At 41.1% G+C, this 13,156-nt stretch overlaps 2 protein-coding genes across 2 annotated transcripts; both read right to left on the bottom strand.

Moving 5' to 3' along the window:
• Window positions 1-6,544: 6,544 nt before the first annotated feature.
• LOC149171284 (uncharacterized) lies at window positions 6,545-10,015 on the bottom strand. Its single transcript, XM_089425915.1, has one exon. The coding sequence runs from the start codon at window positions 10,013-10,015 to the stop codon at window positions 6,545-6,547; it is 3,471 nt and encodes a 1,156-aa protein (XP_089282041.1).
• An 18-nt stretch (window positions 10,016-10,033) lies between these two features.
• LOC149171283 (uncharacterized) lies at window positions 10,034-10,795 on the bottom strand. The gene has a single exon (XM_089425914.1). The coding sequence runs from the start codon at window positions 10,793-10,795 to the stop codon at window positions 10,034-10,036; it is 762 nt and encodes a 253-aa protein (XP_089282040.1).
• Between the last annotated feature and the right edge of the window lie 2,361 nt (window positions 10,796-13,156).

Genomic DNA, 13,156 nt, shown 5'->3' with positions numbered 1-13,156 from the left:
GGTGTTTCTTTTCCCATCATGCACAGCTCCTCTGTCATATTTCCAAGGTCTTCCAAGCAATATGTGACACACATCCATGGGCATCACATCACATACAATTTTATCCTTATATTTTCCCAACTGCAACTCCACTTCACACTGTTCATTCACTAACAAATGATGTCCCTTTTGTAACCATGACACCTTGTAAGGTGTTGGATGTTTCATTGTCTTCAGCTTCAATTTCTCCACCACTTCTGTAGAGACCAAATTATCAGTGCTGCTACTATCAATGATCATCTGACAACATTTCCCTTGAACCTTACACACTATTCTGAACAAAGTCTTTCTTTGTGATGGTTCAACTATCTCCTTCGCTGACTTGAGCAAAACTTTATTGACTACCAAAGATTCTCCTCTCTCTGGTATATTTTCTTCTTTTGTCACTGTTATTGCTTCTTCCTCGACTTTAGCAACAATTGCATTCCTCTGATTTGTTCATGCATTCTCTGGGCACTCAAAATCTCGATGTCCCAGTTTGTTACACATGTAACATCTTACTTCTCTTCCTCTGCCTCTGCCTCCTCTTCCTCTAGAAAAACTCCCTCTGCCACTTGCATCACCTCCTATGGATACATGTTGGTTTGAGGAGATGCTAGCTCCATCTTTAGGTGTTGTAGATCTTCCTCTACCACCTTGGCTTCCTTTCCCTCAAAAAGTACCTCTTCCTCTGGAAAACTTCTTCCTCATGAGTTTTTCTTCAACTTTCAGTACCATCTGATAAGTTTCTTCTACTGTTTTAGGAGATAATATACTTATCTCATCTTGAAGTTCCATCCTAAGACCATTCACATATCTAGCCACCTTCTCATCTATATCCTGAGTTTGTCCAGCTCTATGCTTACCTTATAGAATTCCTCTATATGTTCCCTCACTATCATAGACCTTTGTATAATATTTTGCATATGTCTGAACAAGGTTTACTAATAATTACTTGGTAGAAACTTACCTCTTAGCTTTGCTACTATCCTGTTCCAATTTCTGATTGGCCGCTTGCCATGGCTCTTTCTTTCTGCCTGCACTCCATCCCACCAAAGTGTTGCATGTCCTTTTAGCTTTGTGACAGCAAACTTTACTTTCTTCTCATCTTTTGTTTCTTCATAATCAAAGAATTTCTCCATGCCATTAATCCAGTCTATCAATTCTTCTAGATTCAATCCTCCTTCATGTATTGAAACCTCAGTCTTCGGCCTAGTTGTGGATCTCAACATTGATTGGAAGAACCTCATCTCAGGAGTAACTACTATAGTTTCCTCCTCTCCTTCAGCTTCAACCTTAGGCTCACTAATATCTCCATCATCTATATTTCTCCCTGTTGTTAATGCTTCCAGTCTATCATGCATCTATTGAATAGCTTCCATCACCTCAGCATTTTCAACTAGTCAACCTCTTCCACCATGTCCTTGTCCTCTTCCAACTTTGAATTCCATATTAGGTTTCCTTCTCTTGCTTCTGAGATTCAATTCAGTGTCAACAGGTTGCTCTGATACCACTAATGGTGACCTGGGTGCATGCAATATGGACAAACGTTCAAACCTTGATATAATTTCTTCTAATTTTGGCTAAATCTCTTCTTCAATCCCAACTGGAGTATCAGTCATCTATTCCTAGACTGACTGTTTTATAAATTTCCCCCTTTTTAGCCACTATTACCAATCCTTTTCCCTTAATTGGCCCAACCCTTGTTATCGGGTGCAATTTCATAACAGAGGCCCTTTTAGCACTATCAATGTTGTAATTCTATAGGAATTACATTATACACTATCAGCGCTATTGAAAGTAGCAATAATGCATTTATACGTAAAATACACTATCGGCAGGTTAAAATGTCGTAATGCAATTATACATGAAAATACACTATCGGCGAGCTTATTCCATAATAATTGGACCCGAAGGTAATATAAACCATGGCTTAATAGAACTTGAGATCCACCTTCTAAACCCGTCGCCCCTCTTCAACGTTGATCTCTTTAATATCCAACGGCTCAACACTTTCAGGCCTTGAACATACTCCACGCCTGTGGACCGTCGATCTTATTCTGCGAGATCTAACGGTTCATACACATTTCGATCGGCAGACTTGCACACTCCAAATCCACCCGAAAAGGTAGTTTCTCCCGCTCTTTTCTCTACTACGTGGCACGAAGCATATGGAATCGAGGCTAAAAGGGAAATACCACTTACGGTCTTCCGTCCACCCAAAATCCGTCGTGGTTTCTTCAAACTTGTGATGCGATAACTATACTCCGTCAATCCAACGGTTGCAATAGATTGCGATCTGACAGTCATGATTAAATTTCATATCGCATAGTCACAATCCTCCAAGCGAGGCTCTGTCCGCTCTAAAGTGTTGATCCGATAACATTACAGACCCGATAGGTTATAAATCCTCCCCTATAGTGTTTCGGATCCGAACGTGTTGCAACTTTGGACTTAGGTGGTTCAAAAGGCCAGTCCCTCTCCCCTCAAGCGCTGCGATGCGATAGTGTTCACAGACTTAATATCGGTGTCAACCACACATAATAAAATTTCAAGTCCAGATTCTCAATTTAGACTAAGTTTTTCGCTGGTTCTTAGTGTAAACCAGAATTTGGCTTGCAGGACTAAACGACGCGTAAAATGGAAACAGAGCACGCTGATATGAAGGAAACACACTCAAATCGACTTCAATCAAAGTATTAACTAGAAAACCAGGCCAAACCACCGTTGTAAAGACTCAAAAGGAAAACACTGTGTGAAACCAGGTACGCATAAAATACCAAATTTTTAACAAACAAACAGGTGTTTAGAATGCATATAAAGGGTTTCAGAGATCACAACGTCTCCAGGATCAACCAATACACAGAGATGTCTGTTCTTTTCTTCAGCAATACGAGATAAACACATTCAGTCAAAATCCCCTTACAATAACATAAAAGTTACATATATACTAGTTCGTTTTAACAACCATATCCTAAAATCTTAAATTTATTACTACTATCAGTTCTGCGAAACATTCTCCTCGAAAACTTCCACTATGCTAACTAATCCTATCTGTTATGCGAGGTATTCTCCTTGAGAACCTCCACTACGGCTAACTAATTTAACACTTATTACATCATGATTTAATCCTATATTCTAGTTCTATGCTTAACCAGAAAAACATCGAAATTGATGGCTAAAGGATCCCACTCCTTTGCTTATAGATTTTTTGTATTTTTGGAATAAGTTTGAAGTCTTTTCCCTCCAAGTCTCATGCCCCTGCATCACATTACATATACCTTATTGCAAACCAATCTAATTCAGGAATTCCCAAAGGACACCTTGCCATATGTCAAAGCTTTAAAACAATCTTGGCAGGAAACATCTAAAAAGAAGGTTCAAGACATTCATAGTTTATCAACAAGCAAACCTTGAAATTTATTGGCATTTTCTAGTGAAGCCTTATATTCAGTGGCTCGTGCTGAGGTGTCTCTCGAATGCAATAATACAATTTCTTCTAGCACTTAGTGATGCAGTGTTTACAGGACAAATGTGCATGCAAACAGTACATCCCCCCCAGCTAAAGCTGCTCACGGACATATATAATCTCAGAGAGCAGTTGAAGAATCAATCTGGAGCACAGTCATGAGTTCTTGTTACAACAAATCACTAATTTAGCTGTCCTTTATCTTATCTTAGTTTGTTGAAGCTTTTTTGAAGACTTTTATTTTAAGTTTACTATCTTTTTAATATTAATAGGTTATTTAAACCCCTTTCATGCATTTAGAAAGGGGTCCAGAATTTTGAGAAGACAACTTTGAACTTGCACTATTGTTTGATCCAAAGTTATCTAATTGAGAAGTTGAGCCTGAAAGCTATCTTTTTCATAAGCAGAGCGCTAATGCATCAGGTACTATCTTTATGTTATCATTATGTATTACTGAATTAGATAGTGAATCTCTTATGCGTTATTTCATTATATAAATGCTTTGAAAACAATTAGTCATTATCACTATTGATGTGCAGAATTGAATGATTTATGATTATGTATGAGATAATGAGATATTTTATGTGATTGAGTTTTAAATAACTAAATTAATTAACTATTTAATTAATTTAGTTTATCATATATGCTTTATTTTCATCAAAGTATTGAATGATCTATATTGTTATATACTTTGTGAAATATTTCTTTGAATCACATAAAAAGATGTACTATCCCGGGAAATAAGTAGAATAAGTTTATTTAGTAATTTTATCATTAGCTATAAAATCATTTCATCATTTTTCATTCTGTTACTATATTAAATCTCTTTAAAATGGGAAATTGGTCCCTTTATACCTAGTCGGACCCACCAATTTCAACAGAAACGGAGTTGCTTTAAGCTCTCGACTGAGTGGTGTTCCCCGATGTTGAGGCAGTCAAGTTCCAACCTTCAACAATAGTGAAGTTTATGCCTACGATGGCGGATGAACCAAGCCATATGGTGTCCGTGGCATATTTATAGATTCAGGTACAGGGGCAGGGTCAAAACCCTTATCAGTGTTTGATGTTATGGGAATTTAACAAAGATCATGAAGATTGTTCAAAAGGTTGAAGCACAAGATGGAGGAAATGGTGTTCAAAAATTCAAGGTGAAGATACTTCTAGATTTGGGTTCTCATACTAACATGGATGTGCTTTGCCAGTTCATATTCCTGCACCCATTTTATTTTTTTAATTTATGTTCGCCTATCTCTACCACAGAGGGTATGAAACTTGTGATTCCTTTCATTACCTTTGTTTTGATAAAAAATATTATGAAATCCTCATTGGAAAATATCCAAGTTACGGCATGACTAGTTTTGATGTCGACGATGGTGGTTTTGGTGGTGAAGTTTATGCCTATGATGGTGGATGAACCAATCCATATGGTGCTCATGGCACAATTACAGGTTCAGGTATATGTGCAAGTTCAAAACCCCTAGCAGTGTTTAATGATTATGGGAATTTGACAAAGATCACAAAGGTTGTTCCAAATGTTGAAACACGGGATGGAGGAAATGGTGTGCAGAAATTCAGGGTGAAGATACTTCCAGATTCAAGTTCTCAAACTAACATGGATGTGATTTGCCAGGTCATACTCCTACACTCATTTTGTTTTTTAAATTTTCATTAACTAGTGAATTATGTTGTTGACAGCAAGTCGAGGACCTCTAAAAATAAGTTAAGGGTTAACATATATTTGGAAAGATGGGGACCTTAAGGCACATGCAGCCATTGATGTTGCACCAATTGATTGCAGAAGATACCATGAGGCCCTCCCGGAAGGTGGACAATGATCCTGTAAGTTTATTTTCTCCTCTAAATTTATCTCGTTTCACCTTTAAGCTATTTGTCTTGGCAATATTCTCATTGGAAACCATATGGTCGTCCTCTTAGGTGAACTATTTATAAATTTGAGTGGTTGGTCTCATTGTCTAATTTGTCAGGGTTTTGGCCGACTCATTGTATTATATTTTTCCTTTTAATTTTTCTGGTGTAAGTCAATACCTTTTGAATGGACTGGGTGTAACTTCATATAATATCAACTTCACAACATGACGAACTTTGGCTACAAAGAAACATCTTAGGGATATTTGTTCGGATATAGCCAATAAATACCACATTGTCACGGGAACCACCATTAATAGTACATATAAATGAACCTGGAACCATTGTTTATTGAATATTGTGTTAATATGGTCTCACACTTTGGGAAGAGCTAACCAACTTCATTTTCATGGGGTGCATGCTTGTCAAGTTTTTGAACACATGCCATCCTAGGTCATGAACACATGGAAATTTGCCATATTTTGTACATGTGCAGAATTTCCATATAGAAAAGGCCAATTTGTCATATTCTTTACATAATAGTCGTATTATATTTTTTTTTTGACAGAAGCGGTTAAATTTTACTATAGGGCGCCAATGTAGTGGCATTGTGCAATTACAGTACTGCTCTGGCTAAGAGCGCAGAGCGTAATTTTCCTCCTGAGACAGTAAACAATGTAGCAGAGATTGAATATACCCCACTGCAGAATTCTAAACTCCATGTTGTCATGATCGATTGGAGCGTTGGAGAAGGCATCGAAATAAGAAGCGCTGAGATTGTCGACAGGTCCACAGATGAACGCTGGAAGATGAGTGGAGCCGGTGGCGTGAGGTCCCTCCGGATCAGCGATCAGGTTCTTCATTAGGCTTTCCAGGATATCACAAAAGGAGCCCTTCTTTCTATTTCCTTTGGATTCGCTATGGATAGAGAACAGAGCGTTTTTGCTTCTGCCAAAAATGCAGAAGTTGATCACCCAGCCTTCCTTCATCCGGATGCTTACAGCAGAGAAAACTGGGACAAAACACAGGGCGTGAAGCTGGGAGAAAAGGTCAGACTGCTTCATTAGGGATTGAACCAAGATTTTTTTCAGATGATCATTAAAATTGTTGCGGTTCAGACAGCAGGGAGGATGGAAGGGCCTAGGGATCAGAGGAATACCCAGCAAAAAAAAGGCCCAGAGAACACAGGACTTAAGGGATATTGCATAAGGAGTCGACATAGTTAACGGACAGAGATCTTTTACTCCGCAGAACGCCGAGATTGGCTTCCATATCTGCCTGGGTATTTAATTTCCTGGGAATATGATAGAAAGAGATCTTGTGGAATTTGGGCAAAATAAGTCTGATTTTCCTGAGGATGGCTGATAAATGGAGCTGAGAAGGATTCTTATTGGTATTCAACGCCTGGATAATGATCCTGGAGTCCCCGAAGACTGAAATGGATAGGAAGTTACCTTTGATCGCTTGAAATAGACCCTGCCACAGAGCAAGAGCCTCCGCTCTGTTGTTAGATTCCCTGCCCAGACCCCAAGCAAACCGGATCACATCAGAACCATCAGGACCCAAGAGAACCCCACCGCCTCCTGCGATACCAGGGTTGCCTTTGGAGGCCCCGTAAAAAAAAAGACAATGTTCATTCAGAGCCGACCTCCACTTAATGAACTCTTGCTCCTCCAGCCTAATTTCCCAGTTGGAGTGGACACTAGCAGAAAGGGTGGCACAGTCCTTATGGTTAGGGACCAGTCCATTCAACCAGAGATCCTCCTCTCTGTTCAGAGCTTTTCCAGGCTTTTTGGCAGAGTTGGCTTCAAGAGTTTCTCCCAATAGAGCTTTGACTTTGGTGATGACTCTGGACGAATTGCAGCTTTCGTTTCTGAATAATCTGTTGTTCCTTTCCAGCCACAACTTCCAGCAAACGATCTTGGGGATCCACAGCCAGCAATTTTTGAGAAGGTGATTTTTGGAAAGACCAAACGGAGATAATTTGCTCCAGGTTTGGAAAATATTTGGGATGTTCCTAGGGAGCTTGAATTTATCAGAATTAAGCATAAGGATTCCCTTCCAGACTTCTAGCGCAAAAGGGCAGGATAAGAACAAATGATCAGTTGTTTCTTCCTCCGACATGCAAATATTGCACCAGGATGGTCCTTCCATACCACGCCTGCAGAGATTATCACGAGTGAGTATACTGTTGTGAGCTAACGTCCAGCAGAAGAAATCAATTTTGGGAAGAGAGGGGGAATCCCAAATAAATTTCCATTGAGCAGGATTTGGAGGAACATTCGAAGTGGCCATAATACTTTTGTAGCCTTCAGATGCTGAATACGAACCTGAGACAGATCCCCACCCTCGTTTGTCCTTTGCTGAAGCTTTTAAGGGAGCTTTCCCTTGAAGTTTATCCAAAAGAACTGAGGCTTCACCATCCAGCCACTGAGGGACCTCCCCCAGTTGCCAGCTGTCCCAAAGACTATCCTCCGTCCAAGTGGAGATGTCCCAGAGGGTGTTCAGATTGCGAGCCTGGAGCCAGTCTTTGATATTGGTAAGTTCTTCCATCTGACTCAAAGGTTGATCACCCAGAATAGGATCATCCCAGATTCTTATTTTTTGCCCATTACCTGGAATCCAATATAGCTTATGACTAAAATGTTCCAAATCTTTGATGCAGAGTTTAAAAATAGGAGAACCTTTGGAGGTTCGAGGAAGCTGGTCCAAGCATCTAAGGCGCTTCCCATGAAAATATTTTCTCCACAGGACTTTCTTGCTCCAAATTAATTTTCCAGAGACAATGTCCCAAAGAAGCTTGGTTCCCAAAGCCAGATTTTGAGCGGCCAGATCGCGAATTTGTAGTCCTCCTTCCATAAATGGCTTTTTAATAGTATCCCATTTAACAAGATCCAGCCTTCTTTCGTTGTTTTTTCCCCCTTCCCATAGAAAACGCCTTAGAAGAGCTTCCATTTTGTTGATGAAGATTTTTGGGGCAAGGAGGATGGAGTGCTGATATAACGGAAGACTTGAGAGGACAGCTTTCATCAGAATGATCTTCCCCGCATTATTCAGCCATGAAGCTCCCCAGGCATGGATTCTACTTTTAATCTTGTCCAGCAGGGGCATCCAATGGGCAACTTTAGGAGTGGTCTTGAAGATTGGTATCCCCAGGTATTTAAAGGAGTCCCAGGCCCAGGACTCTTCCATATCAAGAATCCTTGCAATATCTGATAATTCCTTAACCGAGCAGTTCCAGCTATAGATTGTGCTTTTTAGAAATTTGATCTTGCTGCCCGAGACTTCTCTATAAATGTCCAGCTCCTTCTTGAAGGATTTAGCAGAGTTTATGCTTTCCCCACCTAGCAATAACGTATCGTCAGCAAATTGGGCATGATTTATGTCTTTGACATGGTGAACCATGCGAAGGCCAGGAAGGATTTGAGTCTGTTGATTATGGTCCAGTTGAAAGCTGAGAACTGAGGCTTGAATGGCATAAAGAAGTGGGGACAATGGGCAACCTTGTCTTAGGCCCCTAGAGGCTTGGAAAAAATTTGAAGGTCGCCCATTTACCAAAGGTGCTATCCAAGGAGAGGCAATGCATGCTTTTATCCAGTTAATGATGGCTGAAGAGAAGCCCATTTTCTTCATAACCATAAACAGGAATTCATGCTTTACCCTGTCAAAAGCATTTTCCAAGTCAAGCTTAATCACCATACCTTTCTCCTTTCGGTGATAGCTTGAATGAATAGCTTCTTGCACCAGCACTATGTTGTCAAGAATCTTTCTCCCTTTGATGAATCCTCCTTGGTTTTCAGGGATAATGGCCGGTAATATTTTCTTGAGGCGATTGGCTATAATTTTTGTGATCAGCTTGTAACTAGAGTTACACAACGAGATTGGCCTGAATCTGCTGAAATCAGCTGCACCTTTCTCTTTTGGAATCAAGGCCAGAAACGTTGAATTGATGCCGCCTCCGATCTTTGCACAAGATTGAGATTTCCTGACCATTCTCAGAAGGTCATTTTTTATTATGGCCCAACAGGAAAGATAGAATCTAACAGGAAACCCATCCAGACCAGGAGCTTTGTCCGGTTCCATACTGTCCAGTGCATTTTTAAGCTCATTCATGCTGATTAGAGCAGTCAGCATAGAATTGTCAGGATCTTGAACACATTGGGGGATCAAATTCATCGGATAGACATGGGGATCCATTGGTGGATCATCGGGGGCAGAGTAAAGATCTTTGAAGTGAGAGTGAGCTTCCCGCTTGATGTCTTCGAAATCCTTAACCACTGCATTTTGGTGATGAATTTCTTTAACAGTTTTGAATTGCTTGCGAGCTTCAGCTTGTTTGTGGAAGAAGCTAGTATTTTTGTCCCCAGCTTGTAACCAGAGAGCTCTGGATTTCTGCCTCCAGAGTTCTTCTTCTTCCCTACTTGCTTTGTGGAAATCTTTTTGCAGGTCAACTTCTCTCTGAAGAAGGTCTTGGGTAACAACAAAATTTTCCAAAGATAATTGATGGGCAGCAAGACTATCCAGGGCCACCTTCCTTTTGGAGGAGGGAGTTTTCAGCGTTCTAGCCCACTCCTTAAGCCTTCTTTTGAGCCCCCTCAATTTTTCTTCCCACACATAGAAAGGGGAACCTTGAACAGGTCTGTTCCAGGCATCTGAAACCATCTCTTGGAACTCCTCATGCTAAAGCCATAGTGAACTGAATCTGAAGGGGATAGGGCTAAGATTTTCATCCGTGGAAAGCTCAAGGATAATGGGTTTGTGATTAGAGGTGTTGTTTGGCAGAATTTTGGACGAGGCCATTAGACCGCAAGTTAGGAAAGAGGATTGGACCAGAAATCTGTCCAATCGAGCTACAATATGATTTGGGCCCACCCTTTTGTTAGACCAGGTGAACTTCCCAGATGTGGGCTTGATATCCTCCAACTCCCATCCCAACATGAGGTCTTCAACCCATTCTCTAGTTGGATCCCTGACCGGGGAGCCTCCGTTTTTCTCATTTACAGCAAGAGTGACTTTCATATCACCAGCTATGATAATGTTTTCAGGATTGTGCAGCGAAAGATAGGACAAAATCGAGTCCCAACAGTATTTTTTCTCAGAAGGAAGAACAGGAGCATATATATTGAACATACTTACTTGTTGGCCGGAGTCTTTATGGAGGAGCTTCGTGAGAAGCCAATGGGAGGAGCTATCTTTTTGAATCAGGTCATAGATAGAGTTATCCCAGAAGGTAGCGATTCCACCGGAGGCGCCTCTTGCACTGACAGCACATCCAATACCTTTACGCCAGAAGGTTTTGCTAGCATGGAGGAGGGAAGTTTCCTCCAACTTTGTCTCCTGGATGAGGAGGATTTCAGGCGAATACATTCTCACTATATCTTTCAGGGCATCTTCTTTTAGCTTGCTGCCTAATCCTCTGCAATTCCAGGAGACGTACTTCATTATTTATTGGCTTGGGAGATTGTGGCTCCTTTTGGAGCCGAGCCATGCTTGCGCCCTGACCTAGTATTCATCATTCCCTTGAGAGTTTTTTGAGAGCCTTGGAGAACATCCAGATAGGTTTTCTCCTCTCTCTGTTTCTTCTTGGATTTTCGACCCCTGGCTGATTTGATAGGGGTGACTTGTGAGCTGTCTGATTCATAGGTTCTTCCTTCTGAGTCTTCATCAGATTCGGAGGCCAGGCTTATATGTTCTTCTTTATCTATATTTCCTTCATTGCCTCCTGAGGCTGGGGGGGTGATTATTTCAGTACCAGTTTCTTTTACTTCCTTCATCAAGTCTTCAGGTTCTTCTTGAGCCCTGATGGTTTCTGCGTTCCCACCTGAGGAGGATCCAACTTTTGGGTCTCCATTGGCCTTTGGATTGGTCTGAGGCTTCCCCACTGTTCCAGAATTTTTCTTCTTTGTTGGTCTAGGGATAGCTTTGCCTCTTTTGATTTCTTTCCATCCTTCCTCGTCCTCCTTGGTCTCGGCCGGGGATTTGGGGCAATTCCGTTGGAAGTGTCCGTGTTCATGACACGTTCTGCATTTGAAAGGTAGTTGCTCGTAGTCCAACTTTTGATAGTGATGCCATTCTCCCACTGTAAGTTTAATCGCTTCGGGGAGACCAGCCTCTAAGTCAACTTCCACACAGATTCTTGCACAGGTGTATTGGACTTTATTGTCTGCTTTGTCGATGAATCTGCCCAGACCGTTCCCAATCCTTTGCAATGATTGATAGCTCCAGCAGTGGATCGGAAGGTTAGGGAGCCAAACCCAAATTGGTACTTCCTTAGGAACATCCACTAAGGGATCGAAGTCCGGGGTCCATTTATTGAGATACAGACCCTGATTTCCCATGAAATATGGTCCATTTTTGAAAACCAGATCTCGGTCTTCTTTGGTGGTGAACTCGAATATGAAGAAACCTCTACCAACTGCATAACAGATCACATTGTTTTTCAGCTAAGGCCTCCAGTTGCGTTGAATCCAATCATCCGTGGTTTTTGTAGATGGCCAACGCCCCATAAATTGCCCGACCAGTCCTCTGTCAGCTAGGGCAAGGGCAATTTTGATCGGTTGATCTTCCTGCAGGGCTATCTTAGGAACTTCCTCAAGTTTTTTAATGAATTTTGGAACCTCAGGGGCAGGACGTTTCTTCCCTTTCTGTGATAATAAGCGACGGAAGGCTTCTTCAGACGAAAGCAGAGGGGTGAGAGAGGTTTCCCCACCCCCGGGTTCACCCATGGCTGCAGCAATGGAACGAAGCAAGGTAGAAACTCAATCCATTCCCACAGCACCCCTGCAAATCCAAGAAACCAAATCCCAAGGCCAAAACGCAGTGCAAATGAACTCTTTTCGCCCAGCGGGAGGCGCAGCGCAGCAATTAAGAGATCTGATCACAGGAAGGGGGCAGCAAAGCCCACCCAGACATCCAGAGGGCCGAGGCCACCGTCACACACTGGAAACCTCGCAGAGCGTAACAAGCAGCGCACGATTAAAATCTCCCATTCATTAATGAAGAAAAAAATACTCAAGCAATAGTCGTATTATATTAACTCCACGACATTGACTATTTTATCATTGGAAGATCAAGGGATGAATCTGAGCTGAATTCTATTCTGGTTCATTGTGCATTAAGGGTGAGTTGGCATGATTAAGGAAACTTGTGTGATTTCCATCTAGATCAATTTAGTTTTACAAACTAAAGTAATAAATGTCATTAAATGATGGGAAAATGAAGGAGATGATCCAAATAGCAATTCCAAATTATGTTAGTCCTCCCGAAATATCATCTAACTAGATACTTTTTTCAAGTAGATCAAATACTTTTGAAAATGAAAGATCCAGCTATTTGAAAATTGAGTGATCTGATATGATCATATACTAAAAACTGATGTAGAATTGATTAGCCATTAGTGAGTTTGTTGGAGCAGAACACTTTACTATAGCTGATAAAACATAAGAAAGATGCAAAACACAAGTACAAATAGTGAAAACACAGATATACCAAATAGCAAAATTGATTACGGAGTTCATCCCTGATGGACTATGTCTCCGGGTCCGCTTTCAAGATGGGCGACCGTTTTATTAGGAATGAGAAGAAGAAGTGGATTACACAATGAAAAGGATAGAATGAACTTGCACACAAGAAATTCTAACCTCTGTCATCAGATAGCTCTCTGAACCAGCTTTTCAACACTACTTACAGTTTCCAAATCCGACTCCCGATGCTCCCGAAACTCTAAAAATAAAATTTTCCTCTAACCTCCAGAACCTGCACATGAAAACTGAAAACCACTCCTCTATTCTCCAATGGAGAAAA

Source organism: Pinus tabuliformis, chromosome 4_2 (genome assembly GCF_031772625.1).
Source record: "Pinus tabuliformis cultivar Carrire ecotype Pingquan chromosome 4_2, CPIR1, whole genome shotgun sequence".
In the NCBI taxonomy this organism is placed as follows: Eukaryota; Viridiplantae; Streptophyta; class Pinopsida; order Pinales; family Pinaceae; genus Pinus; species Pinus tabuliformis.
The sequence above is the reverse complement of the archived record's forward strand: the minus strand, read 5'-3'. Positions and strand labels throughout refer to the sequence as shown.

Coding starts and splice junctions, on each gene's coding strand:
- LOC149171284 (XM_089425915.1), bottom strand. CDS start 10,015: ATGGTTTCAGATGCCTGGAACAGACCTGTTCAAGGTTCCCCTTTCTAT.
- LOC149171283 (XM_089425914.1), bottom strand. CDS start 10,795: ATGAAGTACGTCTCCTGGAATTGCAGAGGATTAGGCAGCAAGCTAAAA.